At 53.0% G+C, this 22,446-nt stretch overlaps 3 protein-coding genes across 7 annotated transcripts in view; 1 reads left to right on the top strand and 2 right to left on the bottom strand.

The window, feature by feature from the left end:
- The window catches only part of AKNA (AT-hook transcription factor), a 47,939-nt gene extending 44,455 nt beyond the window's left edge, over positions 1–3,484 (top strand). For all 4 annotated transcript variants that reach the window (XM_046685883.1, XM_046685903.1, XM_046685873.1 and 1 more), the window contains one exon: positions 2,345–3,484. In XM_046685883.1, the coding sequence (XP_046541839.1) occupies positions 2,345–2,597 (253 nt within the window). In that variant the 3' untranslated portion in view covers positions 2,598–3,484. The remainder of the gene's footprint in view (positions 1–2,344) is intronic.
- A 921-nt stretch (positions 3,485–4,405) lies between these two features.
- LOC124226026 (alpha-1-acid glycoprotein 2-like) lies at positions 4,406–14,392 on the bottom strand. Its single transcript, XM_046638810.1, has 7 exons — positions 14,367–14,392; positions 7,180–7,362; positions 6,643–6,785; positions 6,340–6,410; positions 5,447–5,554; positions 5,127–5,230; positions 4,406–4,574 (listed from the first exon to the last, which is right to left on the bottom strand). The coding sequence occupies exons 2-7, from the start codon at positions 7,291–7,293 to the stop codon at positions 4,509–4,511; spliced, it is 606 nt and encodes a 201-aa protein (XP_046494766.1). The 5' UTR covers positions 7,294–7,362; positions 14,367–14,392; the 3' UTR covers positions 4,406–4,508.
- Positions 14,393–17,684: 3,292 nt separating this feature from the next.
- LOC124251005 (alpha-1-acid glycoprotein 2-like) lies at positions 17,685–20,543 on the bottom strand. Of its 2 annotated transcripts, XM_046683404.1 has the most exons (6): positions 20,409–20,543; positions 19,874–20,016; positions 19,574–19,644; positions 18,657–18,764; positions 18,410–18,513; positions 17,685–17,864 (listed from the first exon to the last, which is right to left on the bottom strand). In XM_046683404.1, exons 1-6 carry the CDS (start codon positions 20,520–20,522, stop codon positions 17,799–17,801), a joined length of 606 nt encoding a protein of 201 aa, XP_046539360.1. In that variant the 5' UTR covers positions 20,523–20,543; the 3' UTR covers positions 17,685–17,798. The 2 variants fall into 2 exon arrangements, with proteins under 2 accessions (XP_046539360.1, XP_046539350.1); XM_046683394.1 differs by lacking the exon at positions 20,409–20,543 and having other exon boundaries at positions 19,874–20,397.
- Positions 20,544–22,446: the final 1,903 nt, after the last annotated feature.

Here is a 22,446-nt window from a genome sequence, read left to right as displayed (position 1 = left end):
GGGGTCAGGCCCAAGAGTCAGTGCTCCCTGGGGTCCCGTCGGCCACCTCTTAGTGCGGTGGCCTCGGTCAGGCTGCCTCCTCGAGGAGCCTCAGTTTCCCCATCTGTGAAGGGAGGGATAGCCTCCATCACCACAGTGGTGTGACGGTGACGTGAGGCTGTGACAAGGACCACGGCCGTGACTGTGGAGCTGATAGCGCAGTGCCCGCACCTGCTCACCGCTGGATACCCCCGCAGGTCTCCCGACCCCAATGTGGTCCCTGCCCTGCAGGCCAGTTGGGGCGGGTCCTTAGGGAAGCCCGCTCCATCCACTGCGAGAGGCCACGGCGCATGCGCAGGCCTGCGCGGAGCTGGTGGAGATGCCCCCTGTGACCCGCTCATCGGGCAGGACGGTCTCCCTGGGATTTGGGAACCAGGATGCAGCTCTGAGCGCCCGTGGGAGCCAGGGGTCTCTCCACTTCCGAGGCCCTTCGTTCCATGTCCTTCGAGTCTCAGGCCTGTGGACAAAACTATCCAGGCTGCGCTCCCCAGGCCTGGACGGACGCGGGGAGGGGAAAGGCCCTGGTCCTTAGTGCCTGACAGACCGCCAGTAGGAGCCTTGTCACCTTGGGCGGATCACACTGCTCCTCTGGGCCTCAGTTTCCCCTCTGTGAAATGGGCTGTAGTGAGGATCAAGTGAACTAGTGTCTGGAGGACGCATCGTACACGGAGGGCGGCCGGTACCCACAGCGCGTCTGACGCTGCTGAAATTGGCCCTGATTGTGCCCAGGAGAGTCTCCAGCTGTCAATCAGCAGACTGCGCATGCTCAGTGGCCACGGCCCTGCGCTTCAGGAAGCCGACCGGGCCTGCGCTGCCCCCTGCTGGTCGGCCGCCGCACAGCGCCTGCGTCGGAGGCTTTCAGGCCTGGATGGCTTTTTGTTGGTTTTCTGTTTGGCTGTTTGTGTTTTCGTTCTTGCCTTTTTTTTAGCTCTGCCCGTGGGGAGTTTTGGGTAACTTTCAGGCCGAGCTGGTCCTCGAATTCTCAGAAGGTCGAGGAGTGTGGGAGCCCAGCAGTCACCCCGCATAGTCCCCAAAGGAGGGAGGAGGATTCAGAAGCCTGTTCATTGGGTTCAGCTGATTCGGATCAGCATCTCCTGGGAGCTCAGTGGCTCCGGGTGTGGACCCAGCCCTGCCCGCCCAGCCCTCCGGCCCTGGGCCTCAGTGGCTGCACTTACAGAGCGTTTCCGTGGCCAGGCCACGGACAGAGCTGTTAGCTGGATGATCCTGTGGGACCGGCCCGGGGACGCAGCTCCATATGGCTGTTTCCGGTGGGGAACCGGAGCCCTTGCAGGAGGAGAGGCTGCGCCAGGATCCTGCTGCTGGAGGGGAGCATCGGTTCATGTGCTTGCTGGCCATCTGTGTGTCTTCTTAGGAGAGACGATGTTCAGATCCCAGCAAAGCCCCTTTCTCACTCTGTCCATAATGGAGCTTAGAGAGTGGGGAGTCAGCAATGAGAGCAGAGTTCACATCTGCCGGGCAAGACGCCAGGGAAAGACTCCAGCCGGGTCCTCCCTCCTCCTTCCTGCTTTATTTGGGCAAGCTGCTTCTTTTCCCTCTGTCTCCCTGCCACACTTTATTCCAGACACAGGGCCACACCCTCTTCTTGCCCAGCACCACTTTCTAGGAACCCTACACTGGGTGGCCTCCAGTGAATGCAGGAGTCACTCCCTAGAAAATGGGTGCTGCATCTCATGGGGTCGGCCCATGGTCCTCAGCACTTTAACACATCACCCCAAGTCCTGCAGGGCCAGGCTGGGCAGGGACCTCTCTACCTGCTGGCCTGGGTGAGTGGACCAGACCCGCCGCCTCCTGCAGGCCCCTAACTGTTCTTACCACGTTGTTCCAGTGCCCCCACTGGGACGCGGGACTCCCGTATGTGACCTCTGCCAGGAAGGGGGTTTGCTGCAGAGCCTGGGATGATCCTGGTCTCCCTGAGATCTGGCTCTGGGATTAGAAGGTCCAAGGAGGCCTTGGGGTCCATGTTGTTCCTTCCACATTGAACCCCAGGGCCGAGCACATGGGCTGGCACGTGCTCTATGGTGAGGAAATATTAAATGAATGGGCAGATTGAACTACTCCTTCCTGAGCCCCTGTTCGGGGTCAGACACGCCCGTTTTCTTCCTTCATCTTTCTAACACATCCCTCCAACTAGGCCTTTACTCTTCCCATTTAGACGTGGAGAAACAGGCCCAGAGCATCAGGATCAGAGGCCCAGTGGGGCCTTAGGACGGTTGGCTCCAAACCCCAGCTCCTCAGCGCCCCTGCCCTCTCTGTGGCCGACGCTCTCTCTGCCCTCTCTCCTCAGGTTCTTCGCGTCCCCAGGACCTACCTCAGCCCGACCAGCCTCCGAGTGGCACTCCTCTTCCTCCGCCCGGCCGGCCCGGGGCCCCCGGCACTCTGTCCAGCTGGACCTGGAGGACCTGGAGGCCCTGCACCAGGCCCTGAGCCGCGCCGTCGGGGCGGCCGAGCGCGTGCGCTCCCGCAGCCGGCAGCTGAGCCGCGCCCTGGAGGCTGAGCTGCGCCAGGCCTCCAGCCTGCGGGGCTCCTGTCCCCTCTGACCCCACTCGGGGCCAGGGACCCATGGGGCAGGGTGCCGGCCGCCACTGTCTCTGGGCGAGGAGTCAGCTGAAGCCCCTTCTGAAGGCCCCGGGGACCCTCAGGAGGAGGCCCCCCAGCACAGGCCCTGCCTGCTCAGCCTCAGTGTTCTCAGACCAGAAGGGGCAACAGGCTGGTCATCAAGAGAAGTGGCTGCCCAGGGAACCAGCCCTGGAGCATCTGCTGGGACCGAGGCCACCCTCCGTCCAGGCGCCACTCTGAGGCTCCTCGTCCTGCACTTGTCAACCACCTCCAGCCAATAATATGGACTTATAGACGGATGGACAGATGTTGTAAACTGAGGAGGGGTCCTGTCTTGCATCCTCTGTAGGAGGCCGGAGAAGAAGGGAGAGGCCAGGGGCTCTGGGGCACACCTGCCACCAACTGTCACCAGCCTCTCCAGAGCAGCCGTCTCTGGGACAGACGTGGCTGGGGACCTTCCCCTGGTGACTGGTGGCCCATGGGGCACCTTGAGACCACTGGGCCGCTGTAGGATGGCAGCGCTGAGGGTGACGTGTGCCCAGCCTCCCTGTGGGTGGCGAGGCCTTTCCCACGGGCTCCAGGGACAGACACGCCCACTAGGGCCCCAGGAAGCCGGCCGCCACGGTCCCTCCCACACCTCCTCTGAGACCCCGCTCTCCCCCGGGATCCCAGGGACTCTGGCCAGTGGGCAGCTCCTGCCAGGCCGTGTCCTGCCCAACCCTGTAGCAGCGCATACCTCAGCTCTTCTGGAATGTGTGTGCATCAGTGATATCTGTATATTTGAGGCATTTAAAAATCTATTTTTGTTATGATGGCAAATGAAGAGAATGAAAATCAGTCTCAAAAAGAAAAGAAGTGGGCCAACAAACCCAAAAACATTCCCAAAGGCGCCCAGGTCTGTGGTGTGTGTCCTCGACTTGTGGTCCCTGAAGTCAAGTGTGTGGGGGGCGGTTGGATGCTGAGGCCCCCGCCAGGGGGCCTGCTGGGTGCACATTCCCAGACTCCGCCTGCCTCCCTCTGGTGGCTTCTGTGTCTCCTACTTTCCCCATCTGCCTGTCAGAGCCATAAACCTTTTGACTGGAGGGGCCTGTGAGGAGGGGCCCTGGCTCCCAGGGGATGACCTCACCCATAGGTGTGGTGTCCTCCTCCTGGGATCAGGCAAGTGTCTCAGGATGTGTCATGGAGACATATGGCCCTTCTAGCCCAGGCCCCAAGCACCCGCGTACCCCAGGTCTGCCCCGGGCTGCCCCAGGCCCGTGCCTTTGCCACGATGCTCCTCGCAGCCCCCCTCGAGTCTTCCTGCCTCCGCTCTGGCCCCTCCCGCCTCGCCTCCCCTCCCCTCATGGCCAGGGGCATGTCCTCAGTAAGGTCCGCCTGCTCAGACCACATGCCCGAGTCCTCCCAGCCCCTCGTCCACCTGAACCCCTACGTGGTGTCCTCCGCCTCAACTTCCTCAAACGCGTCCTCCCAGATCCTTGGGCTGCAGCGGAAGCAGACGTGGTATCCAGTTCCTATCTTTCCAGACCAGTTCAGACGCCCCTTCCAGGCAGCCCACCCAGATTTCCCCACACAGGGAGAACTGTCTCCGAGCTGGGCTCCCACTGTGCTCAGGCACGTGGTCATCTGTCCTGGCACGGGTGCTGGGGTCCCAGGGAGCCCTGTGAACCAGGGGCAGGGCCTTGTCCAGTGCTTGGCCAGGGCTCACTCAGGGCGGACTTCAACGGGAATGAATGAATGAAGGAGCGAATTACAGAATGAGTGAATGACAAGTGCCCGTCTCAAAGGAAGAAGCTTTATTGTTGTCACTGAGGGAAGGAATGGAGGTACAAAGCGTGGGCAGGGGCTGAGGGCACCTCCAAGTCCCTGAGGCCCCAACCCAGGGCTGCGTCCTCCTAGGCCTCCTCCTGTTTCTTCTTCCTTTCCTCCTCGTGCTCCTTACCCAGCGGCCCACACTGATCCTAGAAGATGGGGAGAGAGGGCATGGTGACAGGGAGAGCGGGGGTCTCTGGGGGAAGATGGAATGACCTGTGACAGTGGTCCAGCCCACCCAGGGCTCCAGCCTGGCTCTGCCACTTCTGAGCTGGGTGACCTTGGGCGAGTCACTTTCCCTCTCTGAGCCTCAGGTTATTCACCTCTAAAATGGGGCCTCAAACCCTTGGGAAAAGCTGGCATTTACTGAGTACTTATGCCTGCCCATCCCTCATGCTGGCCTCCTGGATCCTCACCACCATTGTACAGATAATGGGACTGAGGCTCCAGGAGGCCGTGTGGCCTCCGTTGTCCCCTAGCCAGAAGATGGGGCGGCAGGCCACAGGCCAGGGCACCACTTCCAGCATCTGTGTCCATCAGCCCTTTCCCAGGGTTCCCGGGAGCAATGGCGGGGGGGATTTGTGCCACTGGTGTCACAGGTGTCTCGTCTTGGCTGGCAGCTTTGCCTCCCTGAACCTCAGGGGCTGCCCCAGGTGGGACCACCCTCAGGGTGCCCACTGCCCAGCCCTCCTTGCACTCACCTGTTTCTCATCAGCGTATATGATTTCCGACTTGTCCATGCCCACACACGCAATGGATTCATAGAACTCACTCATTTGCTCCTGGGTCACCTCAGGCCTGTCCACTGCAGGAGGGAGCAAGGGGCTGGGTGAGGATGCTGGGAGCCTGGGTGGGAGGCCAGGGAAGCCTGGGGTTCGGGGGGCCCAGCCCCAGGACCAGGTGGTCCCTGGGTCAGGCCTGGCTAGGAGGCAAGGGCAGGATGTGTTCCTGAGGGTCCAGCCCCAGCAGCAGAGGGTCCCAGCTTGAGGCCTGGGTGGGCGGGGGGTGGAGGGGCCCCTACCGTAGAAGGCCAGCCCCACATTCTGCTTGTCATCCGGGAAGTAGAGAATCATGAAGGTTCTGGGGTCCTTGGTGAGCCACAAGTAGCCAACATGTTCTCTGCCCAGCGCTGGAGGAGGAAGCCTCTGGTGAGACCACAGGGACAGCATCACAGTTCCCATCACACCTGTGAGGACACTTGTGTGCCCAGGGCCACACAGCCAAGGGGTGACTGCCAGGGGCTCACTTGGGCCCCATGTCCCTGGCTCCTACTGTGTGCCAGGCCCTGCAGGAGCCCGTTCCTCGTGTGGAAGCCCAGGAGCTGCACGCAGACTGTGGCAGTCAGCAACTTCCTCCCTGTTTTGCAGATGAAAACGAGGCCCGGGGAGGGACCCGGGGCTGCTACGTGCTGTGGGTCCACGTCCATCGCCATCCTGTGCTCCTACTATGTGCCCTCTCTGCAGTGATGGTGCGACGGGGGTGAAGCCCAACGCGCAGGCTGCCCCCTTAGTTACCGGGGGATAGAGACGGATGATTGAGAGGCGGCACGGAGCCACCCTGGGGTTTCATCCGAGGTCTCATTGCAAGTGTGTGACCTCGGGAAACTACTTGACATCTCTGTTTTCCTGTTTGCTCATCTGATTGCCTAATGTCCTCCTAGGGTTGTCTGTGAGAATTAAGTGGGATAAAGCATGCCAGGGGCTTCAGGGTGCTGGGCACAAAGTCATAGCTCGAAACTGGTGACTATTACAGTGTGCAGGTGCCAGGACCACGGAGACAGAAGAAGCAGGCCTGTCTCGTATTCTCTCTGTGTCCACAGCCCCAAGGGCTTTGGCCTCATCCCCTCCTGTCGACTGGCCCGCCCACGTCCTCCCCATTCCACACAGCCGCTCTGTGCCCGAGGGCTGCTCTCACCTTGTTTGGATAAGGTCCCTTTGTCGCGCTGGACATTCAAGATGCCAGAGTCATAGATGCACTGGTTGCCACTAGGGCCAGAGTGAAGGGGCAAGAAAAACAGTTAGTCAGTCAAGGAGAAGTGGACAATCACCCATCACAGACACCTGGGGTCAGGAGTCTGCTGGCAGTTGGGGTCAGCCCTCCCCATTCCATGGAGGGGAAGGCCGAGGCCAGGAAGGGGACAGGACTTGCTCCAGGTCCTCCGGCGGCTCAGGGTAGAAGCCAGAAGCTGGGGCTGGGCTGGGCGTGTGGGGGTCTCACATGGTCGAGTACTCCCTGAGCTGTATCGTGTCCTCCCTCTTGTTGGGGGCTAAGTAGAAGAAAGCCGCCTGGAGCTTCTTAGTCATCTCAAGGTACTCAGGGTTGCGGAAGGCCGACGCAATATAGAACCACTTGCCAGAGAGCTGGGGAGAAGCCAGGAGCAGGTGAGGGAGGCTGGGAGCCAGAGTCTCGATGGTCCACGGGACAAGACTCCAGCACACCTCTCCCTCCAGTTTGCAAACAGCAGGACTGGAGCCCCAGGAGAAGTTTGGACGTGCAGGAGCTCAGGCTGAGGGTCAAGCATCCCCCTAAGCCAGTGGCCCACCCTTGTCCAGTACACAACTGTCCCCTGCTGTGGACCTGACAACGAGGCTTCTGAGTTGGAAGGCAGAGGAAGGCCACTGGAGGCTGGTCAGAATTTCACCCCCAGAGCCACGAGAGGAAAGGGCAGAGTCAGAGGAGGGGGCTGACCACAAGCCAGCAGGGCAGAGGGAAGCCCAGAGAGGGAGGAAGCTTTCCAGAGGGCCCAGCACTCACCCGGTCCAGGGTGGCGTCGGTGATAGGCGATGCCCTGAAGTTGGCACACACTGGGCTCTGGGCATCCAGCAGAGGAAGGAGGCTAAGGACCGTGAGAACCCAGGGCAGCGCCATGCTGAGATGGCGAGGCACCTGGAGACAACGGAAGTGGTGGCTGAAGGGTGCAGTGACCTTTATCAGGAGCTGTGGGCAGATGTGACACCATCCGGTGGTGGGGAAATGCCTTGCACAAAACCTGCCCTCCTTCCCTAAAAGCAAGCTTGAGGCAAAGCCTCTAAGCCCTGGTCTAATTTGGGTCCTTGAACTGAATGCCAGGCTTTTCAAGGCCAAGGTGGTTGTGCGCTGGACGGATATTTGTCAACATGTGGATTTCAAGAGTCGGGCCTCTCAGCAAACTGTCATGTCATCTAATTCTTACGCACTGACTTGGGAGGGATCCAGCCGTACATCAAATGTTGAAGGCAAGTAAGACTTCCCAGGCTTGAGTGGCGTGCAGGGGTGAAGGCTGAGGGAGGGCTTTGGGGGTGGGGGTGATGGGAAACACAGATGGAATTCAACTGAGTGGGGTGACAACTGTGAAATAGGAAAAGTCCTGAGGGTCTGACCCACCTCCAAGGCAGGGATGCTTCCGAAGGAGGGGGCATCTATGCTAAGTGTCTATTTCTAGGACAAGTGTTACTTGAATCATCTGCCAAGATCAAAAACAGGAAATCGTCCCCATCTTGGCTCCACCCCTGCCATGCCTGCAGAGAGCCTGTCTGTGTCCTCAACAGTCCATCCCCAGTCCTGGCACAGGGCCCAGCACGTGGTGGGCCTCCCTAAATCTGTGGGATGAAAAATCCACTGCCCATTTGCATTTCTACCTGAGGGGGTCCAATCTCCATCCATAGGAATCAAGAATTTTGAAACATATTAATATGGGGAGTGACGTCAGCATCACAGCACACAGAACTCTCGCCTGGGACTCTCCTCCAAGATATTAAATAAAGGACATTTAAATACCAACAGAGGACATTTGCACAACACGAAAGACGTCAGAGAGACCCTTGCAGCCATATGTCTGAAGGTGGAGGTGCAGGACCCCCTGGGGCAAGTGGCAGGAGGTAAGGGGGTCTCCTCTCCCTCCCCCATGGCTCAATGCAGGGCTTGGGAGAGGGTGGGTACGAGAGGGAAGTGGGGAGGGGTGGTGATCTGCAGGATCACCATCCATGTCCTCGTTCTCTCACTGCCTGGGGGAAAGCACTTCACAGAGGTGACTAAGTTATTGCAGGGGTGTCTTCACCAAGCCAGCACCCTAGGAGAGCAGATACTGTGGGCAGAGTGAGAACAACCCCCAGATAGAGCAGGTGAAAGAAAGCACCCTTCCCCCCACCCAGTGCTCCTGCTCAGCCAGGCAGCCAGAGCACCAGCACAGGTAGAAATGCAGCCAGCGGCTATGAGCGAGTTCAGAATACAAAGCTGTTGACATCTACCCACTAGCAGCAGGTGGAAGCTACAACCAGATACTATCACTATGTGGAGGCACAAATCCATGCCATTAAACAGTATGAAAAAACTATATTAAATCTCCAGACCAGAAGGAAAATGACAGACACCCAGAAATCAATCCTGAAAGCACTGAAATTTATAATCTAAATGACAGACTATTCAAGATAGCTATCCTAAAAAACTCAAAAGGATACAAGAACATACAGATAGATAGTTCAATGAAACCAGGTCCTTCTTCACAAAAGAGATAGAAACTATAAAGAAGAAGCAGTTAGAAACCTTGGAGATGAAAAACACAATGGAAGAGATCAAGAAAAATCTAGAATCCTTGAATAACAGGGTTGAAATTGTGGAGGAGAGACGAATCTGGATGACAGAAATAGAAATACTTCGAATGGGGGAGGAGCGAGAACTAAGAAGGAAGGGAAATGAAGAAATTCTCCAAGAAATATCTGACTCAACTGGGAAATGCAACAGAAGGACTATAGGTGTGCGAGAGGGAGAAGGGAAGAAGAATGGAGCAGAAAACTTGTTCAAAGTAATAACAGCTGAGAACTTCCCAAACCTGGGAAAGGACTGGAAAGACAAGGAAAGAACACAATAGACCTCCTAACTGTATCGATGTAAAGAGACCTAATCCATGGTGTATAATAGGAAAGCTGGCAAAAGTCAATGATAAAGAAAAAATATTAAGGGTAGCAAGGCAGAAGAAAATAACTTACAAAGGAACCCCTATGAGGCTGTCAGCAGATTGCTCAGCAGATACCTTCCATGCTGGGAGAGAGTGGATTGATATATTCAACATTCTGAGAGACGAAAACTTTCAGCCAAGAATACTCTATCCAGTGAAAATATGCATCAGACGTGATGGAGAAATAAAAACCTTCCCCGATACACAGAAGCTGAGGTCGTTCATGCCATAAAACCCCCACCCCCAGAAGAAATGCTCCAGAAGGACCTTATACCTGGAAACAAAAGGAGGAAAAAGGTTACCATCCTTGAGTAATGAGATAAATAAGTAGAGAAAACGAGAAAATGGCAGTTCTCTCTCAGAACAGGCTCACAAACACTTAACTATTACAGTAAAGATAAAGGGCAGGAAAAACACCAAAAATAAATCTGATCTTGTCATTTTGACCACAAACTCAAAACAAAAGATGGGATAAGTTGTGGCAATAACTATTTAGAAGGGGAAGCAGAAAGGGATAGAATTAGCTTAGTCTAAGGAAATAAGAGGCTATTGGAAAATGGATTATCTCATCTATGAGATTTTTAATACAAACCAGATGGTAACCACTAAACCAATGATCGGAAAAGAGACACAAATGATAAAGAAAGAGAAAACTAAGAAAACCATCATAGAAAACTACCTAATTGAATTAGTAGTCTGAAATACACAGGACGAGAAACAAAGGAAATGCAGAAGAAGCGGAACATGAGCTATAAAATGGCAGCATTAAGCCCTCCTAGGTCAATCATCACTCTAAATGTGAATGGATTGAATTCTCCAATCAAAAGACACAGAGTGGTGGGATGGATTAAGATACGAGACCCAACAGTCTGCTGCCTCCAGGAAATACGTCTCAGCTTCAAAGAGAAACACAGGCTCAGAGGGAAGGGATGGAAGATGACACTCCAGACTAATGGCCGACAAAAGGAAGCAGGTGTTGCCATACTTATGTCAGACAAAGGAGACTTCAAGTTAAAACAGGGAATGAGTGACAATGAAGGGCAGTATATAATGATAAAAGAGATGCTCCACCAAGAAAATGGAATACTGATAAATATGTATGCACCCAACACAGGACCACCGAAGTACATAAAGCAACTATTAACAAACCTCAAAGGAGATATTTACAAACAACACAATAGAAATGGGGGACCATAACACCCCACTTAGATCACCTATCTGAATGGAAAGATAATCCAGAGAGAGATTCGATGAGGAAATGGTGGATTTAAATGAAAAACTAGGCCAGATGGACGTTATAGATATTTATAAAACACTCCATCCAAAAAGCACAGAGTACACATTCTTCTCAAGCGCACTGTGAACGTTCTCAAGATACACCATATATTGGGAAACATAGCAAACCTCAATGAATAAGAAGATTGGAATCACATCAAACAACTTTCTTCACCATAATGCTATGAAAACAGATAATTACAAGAAAAAACTAGGAAAGGGACAAAGATGTGGAGACTAAATAGCATGCTACTCAACAACCACTGGATCAGTGAAGAAATTTTAAAAGCTATCAAAAAATATCTGGAGATGGATGAAAATACACCATACCAACTTATATGGGATGCAGCAAAAGTGATCCTATGAGGAAATTCATAGCAATACAGGCCGATCTTAACAAACAAGAAAAATCTCAAATAAGCAATCTTAAACGACACCTATCAGAAATAGAGCAGAAGAACAAACAAAGCCCAAAGTCAACAGAAGGAGAGAAATAACAAAAATTGGAGCAGAAGTAAAATAAATTGAAACAAAAAACACAGTAGAAAGGATCAATGAAACAACGAACTGCTTCATTGAGAAGATAAACAAAATTGACAAACCCTTAGAGAGACCCACTAAGAGAATAAGAGAGAAGGCTCAAATAAATAAAATTATAGACGAAAGAGGAGAAATGACAATGGATACCACAGAAATACAAAGGAATCTAAGAGAATACTAGAAAGGACTATCTGCGTACTAATTGGACAATCTAGAAGAAATGCATAAATTCTTAGACTCATCCAACCTCCCAAAACTGAACCAAGAAGAAATAGGGAATCTGAATAGACCAATCACAAGTAGGGCGATTGAAACAGTCATCAAATACCTCCCAAAAAATAAAAGTCTAGGACCAGATGGCTTTTCTGGAGAATTCTAACAAACATTCAAAAAAGATTTAACACCTATCTTTATCAATGTATTCCAAAAAAGTGAGGGAGATGGAACACTTCCGAGCCCATCTTATGAGGCCAACATCACCCTGGGACCAAAGCAAGAGAAGGACAAGAGAAGGAGTTAAATTACAGGCTAATGTCACTGATGAACATAGAAGCAAAAATCATTAGCAAAATATTGGCAAACTGAGTACAGCAAGACATTAAAAAGATCATACACCATGATCAGGTGGGATTTATACCAGGGACACAGGGATGGTTCAACATCTGAAAATCAATCACTGTGATAAGCCACATTAACAAAATGAAGAATAAAAATCACATGATCATCTCAATAGACACAGAGAAAACTTTTGACAAGATCCAACATCTGTTTATGACAAAAACTCTCAATAAAATGGGTATAGAAGGAAACTACCGCAACATAATGAAGGCCATATATGACAAACCCATAGCCAACATCAAGGGGAAAAAACGGAAAGCCATTCCTCTGAGAAAAGGAACAAGACAAGTGTGCCCACGCTTGCCACTCTTATTCAACATAGTACTGGAGCTCTGGGCCAGAGCAATTAAGCAAGAAAAAGAAATAAAACGAATCCAAATAGGCAATGAAGACGCACAGCACTTGCTGTTTGCAGACCATAGGATTTTATACATAGAAAACCCTAAAAAATCCATCAGAAAACTATTAGAAATAATCAACAGCTACAGCAAAGTTTCAGGGTACAAATCAACTTACAAAAATCAGTTGCATTTCTATACGCTATTAATGAGCTAACAGAAAGAGAACTCAAGCATACAATCCTATTTACAATCCCATCAAGAAGAATTAAATATCTAGGAATAAATTTAATTAAGAAGGTAAAAGACTTATACAAACAAAACAACATGTCATTACTGAACTAAAATGATGCTAACAAAGAAAGGGAAAGATATTCCATGCACACGGATTGGAAGAACAAACATAGTTAAGATGTCCATATTACCTAAAGCAATTGACACATTCAATGCAATCCCCATCAGAATGCCAGTGACATTCTTCACAGAAATAGAACAAAGAATCCTAAAATTCATGTGGGGCAAGAAAACACCATGAATAGCTAAAGCAATCCTGAGAAAAAAGAACAAATATGGAGGTTTCACAACGCCTGACTTCAAAATATACTACAAATGTAGAGTAATGAAAACAGCATGGTACCAGCAGAAAAACTGACGCAGAGATCAATGGAACAGAACTGAAAGCCCAGAAATATAACCACACACCTATGGACAGCTGATCTTCGACAATGGAACCAATAATCTACAATGGAGAAAGCAAAGTCTCTTCAATAAGTGGTGTTGGCAAGACTTGACAGCCACATGCAAGAGAAGGAAATTACACCATTCTATTTTGCCATATGCAAAAATTAACTCAAAATGGATTAAGACTTGAAGGTAAGACCTGAAAGTGTAAAACTCCTAGAAGAAAGTACAGGCAGTATGCTCTTTGACACTGGTCTTAGCAGCACCTTTGCAAATGTCATGTCTACTCGGGAAGGGAAACAAAAGAAAAAATAAACGAGTGGGACTTCAGCAAACTAAAGAGCTTCTGCAAAGAAAAGGAAACCAAGATCAAAACAAAAAGGCAACCCATGAACTCGGGGAAAATATTTGCAAATCATGTATCTGACAAAGGGTTAATCTCCATAATATATAAAGAGCTCACACAACTGAACAACCAAAAACCAAACAACCTGATCCAAAAATGGGCAGAGGATATGAACATTTTTCCAAAGAAGAAGAACAGATGGCCAACAGGCCTGTGAAAAGATGTTCAGCAACACAAATCATCAGGGAGATGCAAATCAGGTCTGCACTAACATAGCCTTACATCCGTTAGAATGGCTATAATCACCAAGACAAAAAATAACAAATGTTGGAGAGGCTGTGGAGAAAAAGGAACCCTCATACAATGGGGAATGCAAACTGGTGCAGCCACTATGGAAAATAGTATGGAGATTTCTCAAAAAATTAAAAATAGAAAAACCACATGACCCTGCCTTCCCGCTACTGGGTATTTATCCAAAGACCTTAAAATCAACAATTCAAGTAGAGGTGTGCACCCCTGTGTTCATCGCAGCATTATTCACAATAGCCAAGATGTGGAAGCAACTCAAGTGCCCATGGACTGATGAGTGGATAGAGAAGAGGTGGTGTATGTATACAATGCAATACCACTGAGCCAGAAAAAAGACAAAATCGTCCCATTCAGAACACCAGGGATGGACATTCAGGGTATGATGTTAAGTGAAATAAGCCAGACAAACAGAGACAAACACTGTGTGATTTCACTCATATGTGAAAGACAAAGGAAACGTGGACAAAGAGAACAGATTAGTGGATGCCAGAGGGGGAAGGGGTTGGCGGTGGGCGTGAGGGGTAAGGAGCACATATGCGTGGGGACCAACAATAATGCACAGCTGAAATTACACAACGTTATAAACTATTTTTAAAAAGTATCATTACTGTGTGTTTACAATTATGTATTCCTATTCATTTCATATATTTTCAATAATTTTTCATATTTCGATGTAGTTGGTAGTTGTGATTCGAATGGATACATAAGCTTTCATTCCCTTCCCAGATTCTAAGCTCCTGTCCAGAGTCAAGAGCTTTAGAGGGTCCCTCATATCACACACACATGCAGAGTTTATTGAAGAATACGTGAGCCCCTCTGTCACTTGGGATCTGGTCCTGCAACTGGCACAGAGTGACCCACAGCCCTAAACATGCTTTTTCACAACCAACACCGTGCAGACCTCGCATTTTGCACTCGGTCCCTGGACCATCGGGCTGCTGTCCCCGGCTGTGCTGAGCCTTTGTGGAGGATGCTGCTGCCAACACAGGAGACGGACCTGCTTCAGAGCTCAGGGAGCATCAGAGGAGACTTAGGGCTCAGAGAAAGGACAAGTGACTAACTTCTGATTCCTCCCTCTCAGCGCAAAGGCAGTAAATTCTTGCAACATCAATGTTTGTTTCCCAATGAGACGGCGAGTCCATCACTGCGCTGTGTGGCTGGGCTTGGTCGCCTGAATTGGAAACAGGTGGTATTTGCAAGAGTTGCACGTGGAGCTGAGAAACATTTGGCAATATTAAGTCATTCATATGATCCAATTGTGTCTACATAGATGTGACACACAATACAATACACGGCTGGGGAAGGGAGGGCGGGTGGCACGGTCCCCAGGGTGGTCTCCTCTGTCCTGAGCAGCCCTTTCTGAGACCCACGAGCCATTCACATGTTACCACTTTCTCTGCGTCCGTGATATGAAATCATCCGGGAGGGCTGCCTCTGTCAATCTCGGGCTCTTTGTCCATCAGTCATTCAGCAAACAGTTTCCGACGCCTCCGTGCCCCAGGGCCCATGCGTGGTTCTGGGAGCCCATGCAGCTGTCAGTCATAAGGAGGGTCAGGAAGCACCTGCTGTGGCAGGACCTGGGCTGCATGCGAAGACAGAATCATCTACTCCCATCCGAGAGCCAGGGCTGGGTCCCCAGGGACCCTGGGTCATGAACCAGGCACCCGGCGCAGAGTCAGGCTCCAGATGAAACACAGTAGGATTTCAAAGTGCTTAATGTTACAACATGCAGAGAGATGGCTCCTACTTCCATGGATCTGACTGCAGAGCAGAGCAGACAATAACGAGTAAGCGGTTATGGTAACGGTGCAGGTTATCACATTAGTAAGTGAGTTATAGACGTGGCCATCCCCCGTGGCTCACTGGGAGGGGTGGGTAACCCCAGAGCCACTTGCTGGGGGCTGGGGACAAGGCAGCAACAGGAAACATATCTGTCCCGGGTGAGCGGACAGAGGCCGAGGAGCTGGGAGTGACAGGGTCCCGGAACATCACACAGAGTGGGACCCTCACGGCCCAGGAGGGAACGAAGAGCCGGAACCGGGCCATGCTGAAGGTCTGACTGAGACCCAGGGATGTCGAGGCAGGGGTGACGGACGGGGCTGCATGAGGACCCAGAGTCTGTCCAACTTTCTAAGAACATTGAGCGTTTCACATCTGCCAGGGCTGAGGGGAGTGCCTCATGGATCCGGCCCCATCCGGTTCCCCCAACAAGCCTGTGACATGCACACCATGACTGTCCCCATCTTACAGCCCCTGGAGCACAGGGAGGAAACCCCGCTGCCCCCAGGCTGAGTCTTCCCATCACAGCCAGCAGATGGGGGTCCATGGGGAGTTTCCCTCTGCCCTTGCTGAGCCCGGCTTCCTGGGCTGCTTTCCCATCCTGACCGAGCTTGGGTTTGTTGACTGCTTCTGTGGGTCACGAACCAGGCAGCTGGTACCCAGGTAGGATGTGGGATGAAGCAGGAGTCTGAGCGAGCTTTCAACAAATAGAGAAATAAACATGTTTTTATGGACATGTGTCTTTGTGGACATATGCATATATCCACACACACACATATATATACATATATATATATACACCCCTCCAGCCAATAATTTATAGACAGATGGACAGATGTTTTAAACTGAGGAGTGTTCCTGTCTTGCATCCTCCGTAGGAGGCTGGAGAAGAAGGGAGAGGCCAGGGGCTCTGGTGCACACCTGGCCACCCGCCTGTCACCAGCTGCTCTGGAGCAGCGATCCCTGGGATGGATGTGGCTGGGGACCTTCCTCTAGTGACTGGTGGCCCGTGTGGCACCTTGACACCACTGGACCATCGTAGCATGGCAGCACTGAGGGTGACGTGCGCCCAGCCTTGCTATGGCTGGAGAGGCCTTTCCCGGAGCCTCCAGGGATGGACACGCCCACAGACGGCCTGGGAAGCTGGCAGCCACGGCCCCTCCCACACCTCCCTCCACCTGCCTCCCTCTGGTGGCTTCTGTGTCTCCCACTTTCCCCCTCTGCCTCTCTCAGAACCATAAGTCTTTCTACTGGAGCTTCTGCAAGGAGAGGCCGTCTGATCAAGCCCTTCGTACGGAGGCCAGAGATGCTACAAGACACACAGTAGATCAATGTGTGCAAAAGCTGGAGCCTGGACTCTCTCTGCAGTGCTCCATTAAGTAGCAAACAGCAGCCACAGCTGCCGTTCGCTGAGCGCCTACCAGACGCCGACCCCTGAGCTGAGTCTTGGGTGTGTGCAGCTGGCTCTTTGGTGGGTGGTGGTGTGTGAGCGCAGGACTGGGCATCAGGCGTGGGGTTGGGGCCTGTCTCTCTGAAGGCTGAGGCCGCTCACACGAGGCTTTGCCTGGAAAATTCAGCCCCGCCATTCCCGCCCCCTGAGTGGAGCCTCTGCCCTCCCGTGACCACAGACCCGGAGCCCTCAGGCTGGGAGGAGGCGGCCTTCCTCGCTGGCCCCTGTTCAGGTGCTCATCAGCCTCTTCCTGCCACGGCGTGGGCTGCCCCGGACGGGACCCTGTCCGGAGGATGCAAACATATTGCAGGGTGGTTGGCTCCCAGGAGCCACATCCCGCTGGGTGTCGTGTCCTCTTGTTGGGGTCAGGCGGGTGTCTCAGGACGTGTCACAGTGACACACGGCCCTTGGTCCAAGGTGCCAAGCCCACACGTCCCTCGCCTGTGCTCCTGGCTGTGGTCCAGACCCCCGCCTTTGCCAGGATGCTTCTCACGGCCCACCTCAGGTCTTCGTGCCTCCAGTCTGGCTCCTGCCCCCTCTCCTCCCCTCAGGGCCAGAGGGATGTCCTCAGTAATGTCCCTCGTGCTTGGACCACACGCCTGAGTCCTCCCTGCCCCGAATCCAGCTGAACCCCTACGTGGGGTCCACTGCCTCAACTTCCTCCAAGGCGTCCTCCCAGATCCTTGGGCTGCAGCGGAAACAGACGTGGTATCCAGTTCCTATCTTTCTACACCAGTACAGACGCCCCTTCCAGGCAGCCCACCCGGACTTCCCCATACAGAGGGAACCATCCCCGTGCTGGGCTCCCACTGGGCTCAGGCACATGGTCGTCTGTCCTGGCACGGGTGCTGGGGCTTCTAGCGGGGGCCCTGTGAACCAGGGGCAGGGCCTTGTCCAGTGCTCGGCCAGCGCTCAACTCAGGGTGGGTCTCAACGGGAATGAATGAATGAAGGAGCGAATGACGGAATGAGTGAATGAAGAGTGCCCGTCTCAAAGGCAGAAGCTTTATTGTTGCCACTGAGGGAAGGAATGGAGGTACAAAGGGTGGGTCGGGGCTGAGGACGCCCCCAAGTCCCCGAGGCCCCAACCCAGGGCTGCGTCCTCCTAGGCCTCCTCCTGTTTCTCCTTCCTTTCCTCCTCGTGCTGCTTCTCCAGCAGCCCACACTGATCCTAGAAGATGGGGAGAGAGAGCACAGTGACGGGGTCAGCAGGGGTCCCTGGGGGAAGCCGGAATGACCTGTGGACTGTGGTCAAGGCCACCCAGGGCTCCGGCCCGGCTCTGCCACTTCCGAGCTGGGTGACCTTGGGTGAGTCACTTTCCCTCTCTGAGCCTCAGCTTATTCACCTCTACAATGGGGCCTCAAACCCTTAGGAATAGCCGGCAGTTGCCCAGCCCTTATGTCCCGCCCATCCCTCATGCTGACCTCCTGCATCCTCACCACCATAGTGCAGATGCTGCCACTGAGGCTCTGGGCAGCCGTGTGGCCCCCGAACTCCCCGAGTCAGGCGATGGGGTGGCAGGCCGCAGGCCAGGGGGCCACCTCCAGTGCCTGTGTCCATCAGCCCTTTCCCAGGGTTCCCAGAAATTGGGGTGATGGTGCCACCTGTGTCATGGGTGTGGCGTCTTGGTGGGCAGCTTTCCCTCCCTGGGACTCTGGGGCTGCCCCAGGGAGGACACACTTGGGTGCCCGCTGCCCAGCCCTCCTTGCACTCACCTTTTTCTCATCAGTGTACATGATTTCCGACTTGTCAATGTCGATGCACCCAATGGCTTCATGGAACTCACTCATCTGCTCCGGGGTCACCTCAGGCCTGTCCCCTGCAGGAAGGAGCAAGGGGCTGAGTGAGGATGCTGGGAGCCTGGGTGGGAGGCCAGGGGGGGCCGGGGTTCTGGGGGCTCAGCCCCCGGATCGGGGGTTCCCTGGGTCAGGCCTGGAGGACAGGGGTTGGAGGAGAACCTACCATAGAAGGACAGCCCCATATTCTGCTTATCATCCAGGAAGTAGGCAAACATGAAGGTTCTGGGGTCCTTGGTGAGCCACACGTAGGCAAACTGTTCTCTGCCATTTTCTGGAGGAGGAAGCCTCTGGTGAGACCACGAGGACGGCACCATGGCTCCCATCTCACAAGCGAGGAGACTTGTGTGCCCCGGGCCACATAGCCAATGGGAGAAAGCCAGGGCTCAATTGGGCCCCATGTCCCTGGCTCCTACTGTGCGCCACGCCCTGCCTGCGCCAGTTCCTCGTGTGGAACCCCAGGAGCTGCACACAGACTGTGGCTGTCAGCAACTTCCTCCCCATTTTGCAGATGAGGAAAATGAGACCTAGGGAGGGGCCCTGAGGCTGCTACGTACTGTGGGTTCAAGTCCATCAGCATCATGTGCTCATACTCTGTACCCTCTCTTCTGTGATGGTGGGATCGAGTGAAGTCACTTCCTGCCCAACGCACAGGCTGCCACTTGAGCTCCCAGAGGATAGAGAGCAGTGAGAGAGAGGTGGGACGGAGCCAGCCTGGGGTTTGATCCGAGTTCTCATCGCAAGTGTGTGACCTCGGGAAACTACCTGACATCTCTGTGTTTCTGTGTCCTCATCCGATCCCTGTAATGTCCTCCTAGGGTTGTCTGTGAGTGTGAAGTGGGTTAATTCATGTCAGATGCTTCGAGGTGCTGGGCACAAAGTCAGAACTCGAAACTGGTGGCTGTCATTACTGATTATTGCAGTGCGCAGGGGCTGGCAGCACGGATAGAAGAAGAAGTGGGCCTGTCCCATATTCTGTCTGCCCAAGGCCCCCGGGGCTTTAGCCTCATCCCCTCCTGTAGGCTGGCCACCCACATCCTCCCCGTTCCACACAGCAGCCCTGTGCCCAAGGACTGGCCTCACCGTGTATGGATAAGGTCCCTTCCTTCCGGTGGACATTCAAGAGGGCTGATTTGTAGACACACTGGTTCCCACTGAAGCCAGACCGAAGGGGAGAAAAACAATAAGTGGGTCAAGGAGAAGTGGACCATCACCCATCGCAGTCATCCTGGACAAGAGTCAGCTGGCGACTGGAGTCAGCCCTCCCCATTCCATGGATAGGAAGGCCGAGGGCAGGAAGGGGGCAGGACTTGTTCAAAGTCCCTGGGCAATGAGGGGTAGAAGCCAGAAGCTGGGGCTGGGGTGTGTGTGTGGGGGTCTCACATGGTTGAATAAGCTCTGAGCTGTATAGTGTCCTCCTTGTGGCTGGGATCAAAGTAAAAGAAGGCTGCCTGATACGTCTTCGCTGAGTGCTTGTACCCAGCATTGCGGGAGGCCGACGCGATATAAAACCACTTGCCAGAGAGCTGGGGAGAAGCCAGGAGCAGGTGAGGGAGGCTGGGAGCTGGGGTCTCAATGGTCCAAGGGACAAGACTCCAGCACACCTCTCTCCAGTTTGCAAACAGGGGGACAGAGGCACCAGGTGAAGAGTGGACATGTAGGAGCTCACACTGCAGGTCAAGCATCCCACCAACCCAGTGGACTCTCCTTGTTAAGTACAGAATTATCCCCTGCTGGGGGACCTGGCAATCAGGCTTCTATGTTGGGAGGCAGAGGAAGGCCACTGGAGGCTGGTCAGAATTTCACCCCCGGACCCAGGAGAGAAAAGGCAGAATCAGGAGAGGGGACTGACCACAAGCCAGCAGAGGAGAGGGAAGCCCAGAGAGGGAGGAAGCTGCCCATGGTGCCCAGCACTCACCCGGTCTAGGGTGGCATCGGTGATAGGCAATGCCCTGAATTTGGCACATCCTAGGCTCTGGGCATCCAGCAGAGGAAGGAGGCTCAGGACAGTGAGAACCCAGGGCAGCGCCATGCCGAGATTGGGAGGCACCTGGAGACAACGGAAGTGGAGGCTGAAGGGTGCAGTGACCTTTATAAGGAGCTGTAGGCTGATGTGACATCATCCGGTGATGGGGAAATGCCTTGCACAAAACCTGCCCTCCTTCCCCAAAAGCCAGATGTAGGCAAAGCCTCTAAGCCCAGGTCTAACTTGGGTCCCTGACCTGGAGGTCTGGCTATTCCAGGCCAAGGTGGGTGTGGGCTGCATGGAGATTTGTCAACATGTGGATATCAATAGTCTTGCCTCTCAGCAACCTCTCACATTTTCATCCAATTACTGCCCCACTGACTTCAGACGGGCCCAGCCGTAGATCGCATGCTGAAAGCAACTAAGAGTTCCCAGGCTTGTGTGGGGAGCAGGAGTAATGGGGTGGGGGAGGAGCTTTGGGGGTGGACGTGACAGCAAACAGGAAGTGAATTCAACTGAGTGTGGTGACAACTGTGACAGTGCAAATGTCCAGAGTGGCTGACGCATTCCCAGAGGCAGGGACACTTCCCAAAGAAGGGGGCACAAACGCTGAATGTCTATTTTCAGGAAATGTGTTACTTGAACTACCTCCCATCGTCCAAAACAGGAAATCATCCCCATGTGGTCTCCAGCCCCTGCTATGCAAACAGAGAGCCTGTCTGTCTCTTCACCAGGACGTCGAGTCCTGGGACAGTGCCCAGCACAGGGAGGCTTCAGTAAGAACTGTGGGATGAATAATTCCACTGCCCATTTCCAATTCTACCTCATGGGGTCCAATCTTCATCCATATGAATAAATACTTTCCAGAAGTATTATATAAGGGGAGACATAAGCATCATGGCAGAGAGAACTCTCCCTGTAGACTTGGCCCCTAGATACAATGTAAAAGACGTTCACACGCCAACAGACGACCTTCACAGAACGCAAAAGATGTCTGAGAGACTCACACAGCCTTATGTCTGAAGGTGGTGGTGCTGGCCCCCCTGGAGCAAGGGGCAGGAGGTAAGGGGATCTACTCTCCCTGCCCCATGGCAGCAACACAGGGCCTGGGACAGCATGGCTATAAGACGGAAGGGAGAGTGGTGGCCTTCCGTGAGAATACCTTGACTCTCTGACATCTCTCACTGCCCAAGGGAACATCCCATACAGAGGTGATCAAGCTATTTCAAGGGTGTCTTCACCAAGCTACCACCTGAGGAGAGCAGACAGCAAAGACAGGGCAAGAACACCCCTAGGATACAGCAGCCAACAGAAAGCCCCCTTTCCCCGCCAAGCACTGCAGGTCAGCGGGTCGGCCAGAGCACCCACACAGTTGCAAATGTCGCTAGCAGCTGTGAGCGAACAAGCTGCAGAATGCGGCTGTGAGCTCAGAATACACAGCACTTGACTCCTACCCAGGGGCAGCAGGGGGAAGCTGGGATCAGACACTATCACTGTGCACAGGCACGAATCCATGCCATCAAACAGTATGAAAAAGTGGATGACCTCTCCAGACCTGGAGGAAAATGACAAGTACCCAGAAATTAGTCTTGAAGGCACTGAAATTTATAATCTAAATGAGAGAGACTACAAGCAGCTATCATAAAAAACTCAAACGGCTACAAGAAAATACAGATAGACAATTCAATGACAAAAGGAACTTCAACAACAAAGAGATTGAAACTATAAAGAAGAAGAAATCAGAAATGTTGGAGATGAGAAACACAATGGGTGGTATTCAGAAAATTCTAGACTCCTTGAAAAATAGAGTTGATATTATGGAGGAGAGAATCAGCAGTCTGGAGGACAGAAATATAGAAATGCTTCCAGTGGAGGAGGAGAGAAGTAAGACTACAAAGAAATGAAGAAATTCTCCGAGAAATATCCGACTCCAATGGAAGTGCAACAGAGAGATTATACGCATTGTTCCAGTGCAGTGAAGAGAAAGGAG

This window comes from Equus quagga, chromosome 1 (genome assembly GCF_021613505.1).
Source record: "Equus quagga isolate Etosha38 chromosome 1, UCLA_HA_Equagga_1.0, whole genome shotgun sequence".
Lineage (NCBI taxonomy): Eukaryota > Metazoa > Chordata > Mammalia > Perissodactyla > Equidae > Equus > Equus quagga.
The sequence above is the reverse complement of the archived record's forward strand: the minus strand, read 5'-3'. Positions and strand labels throughout refer to the sequence as shown.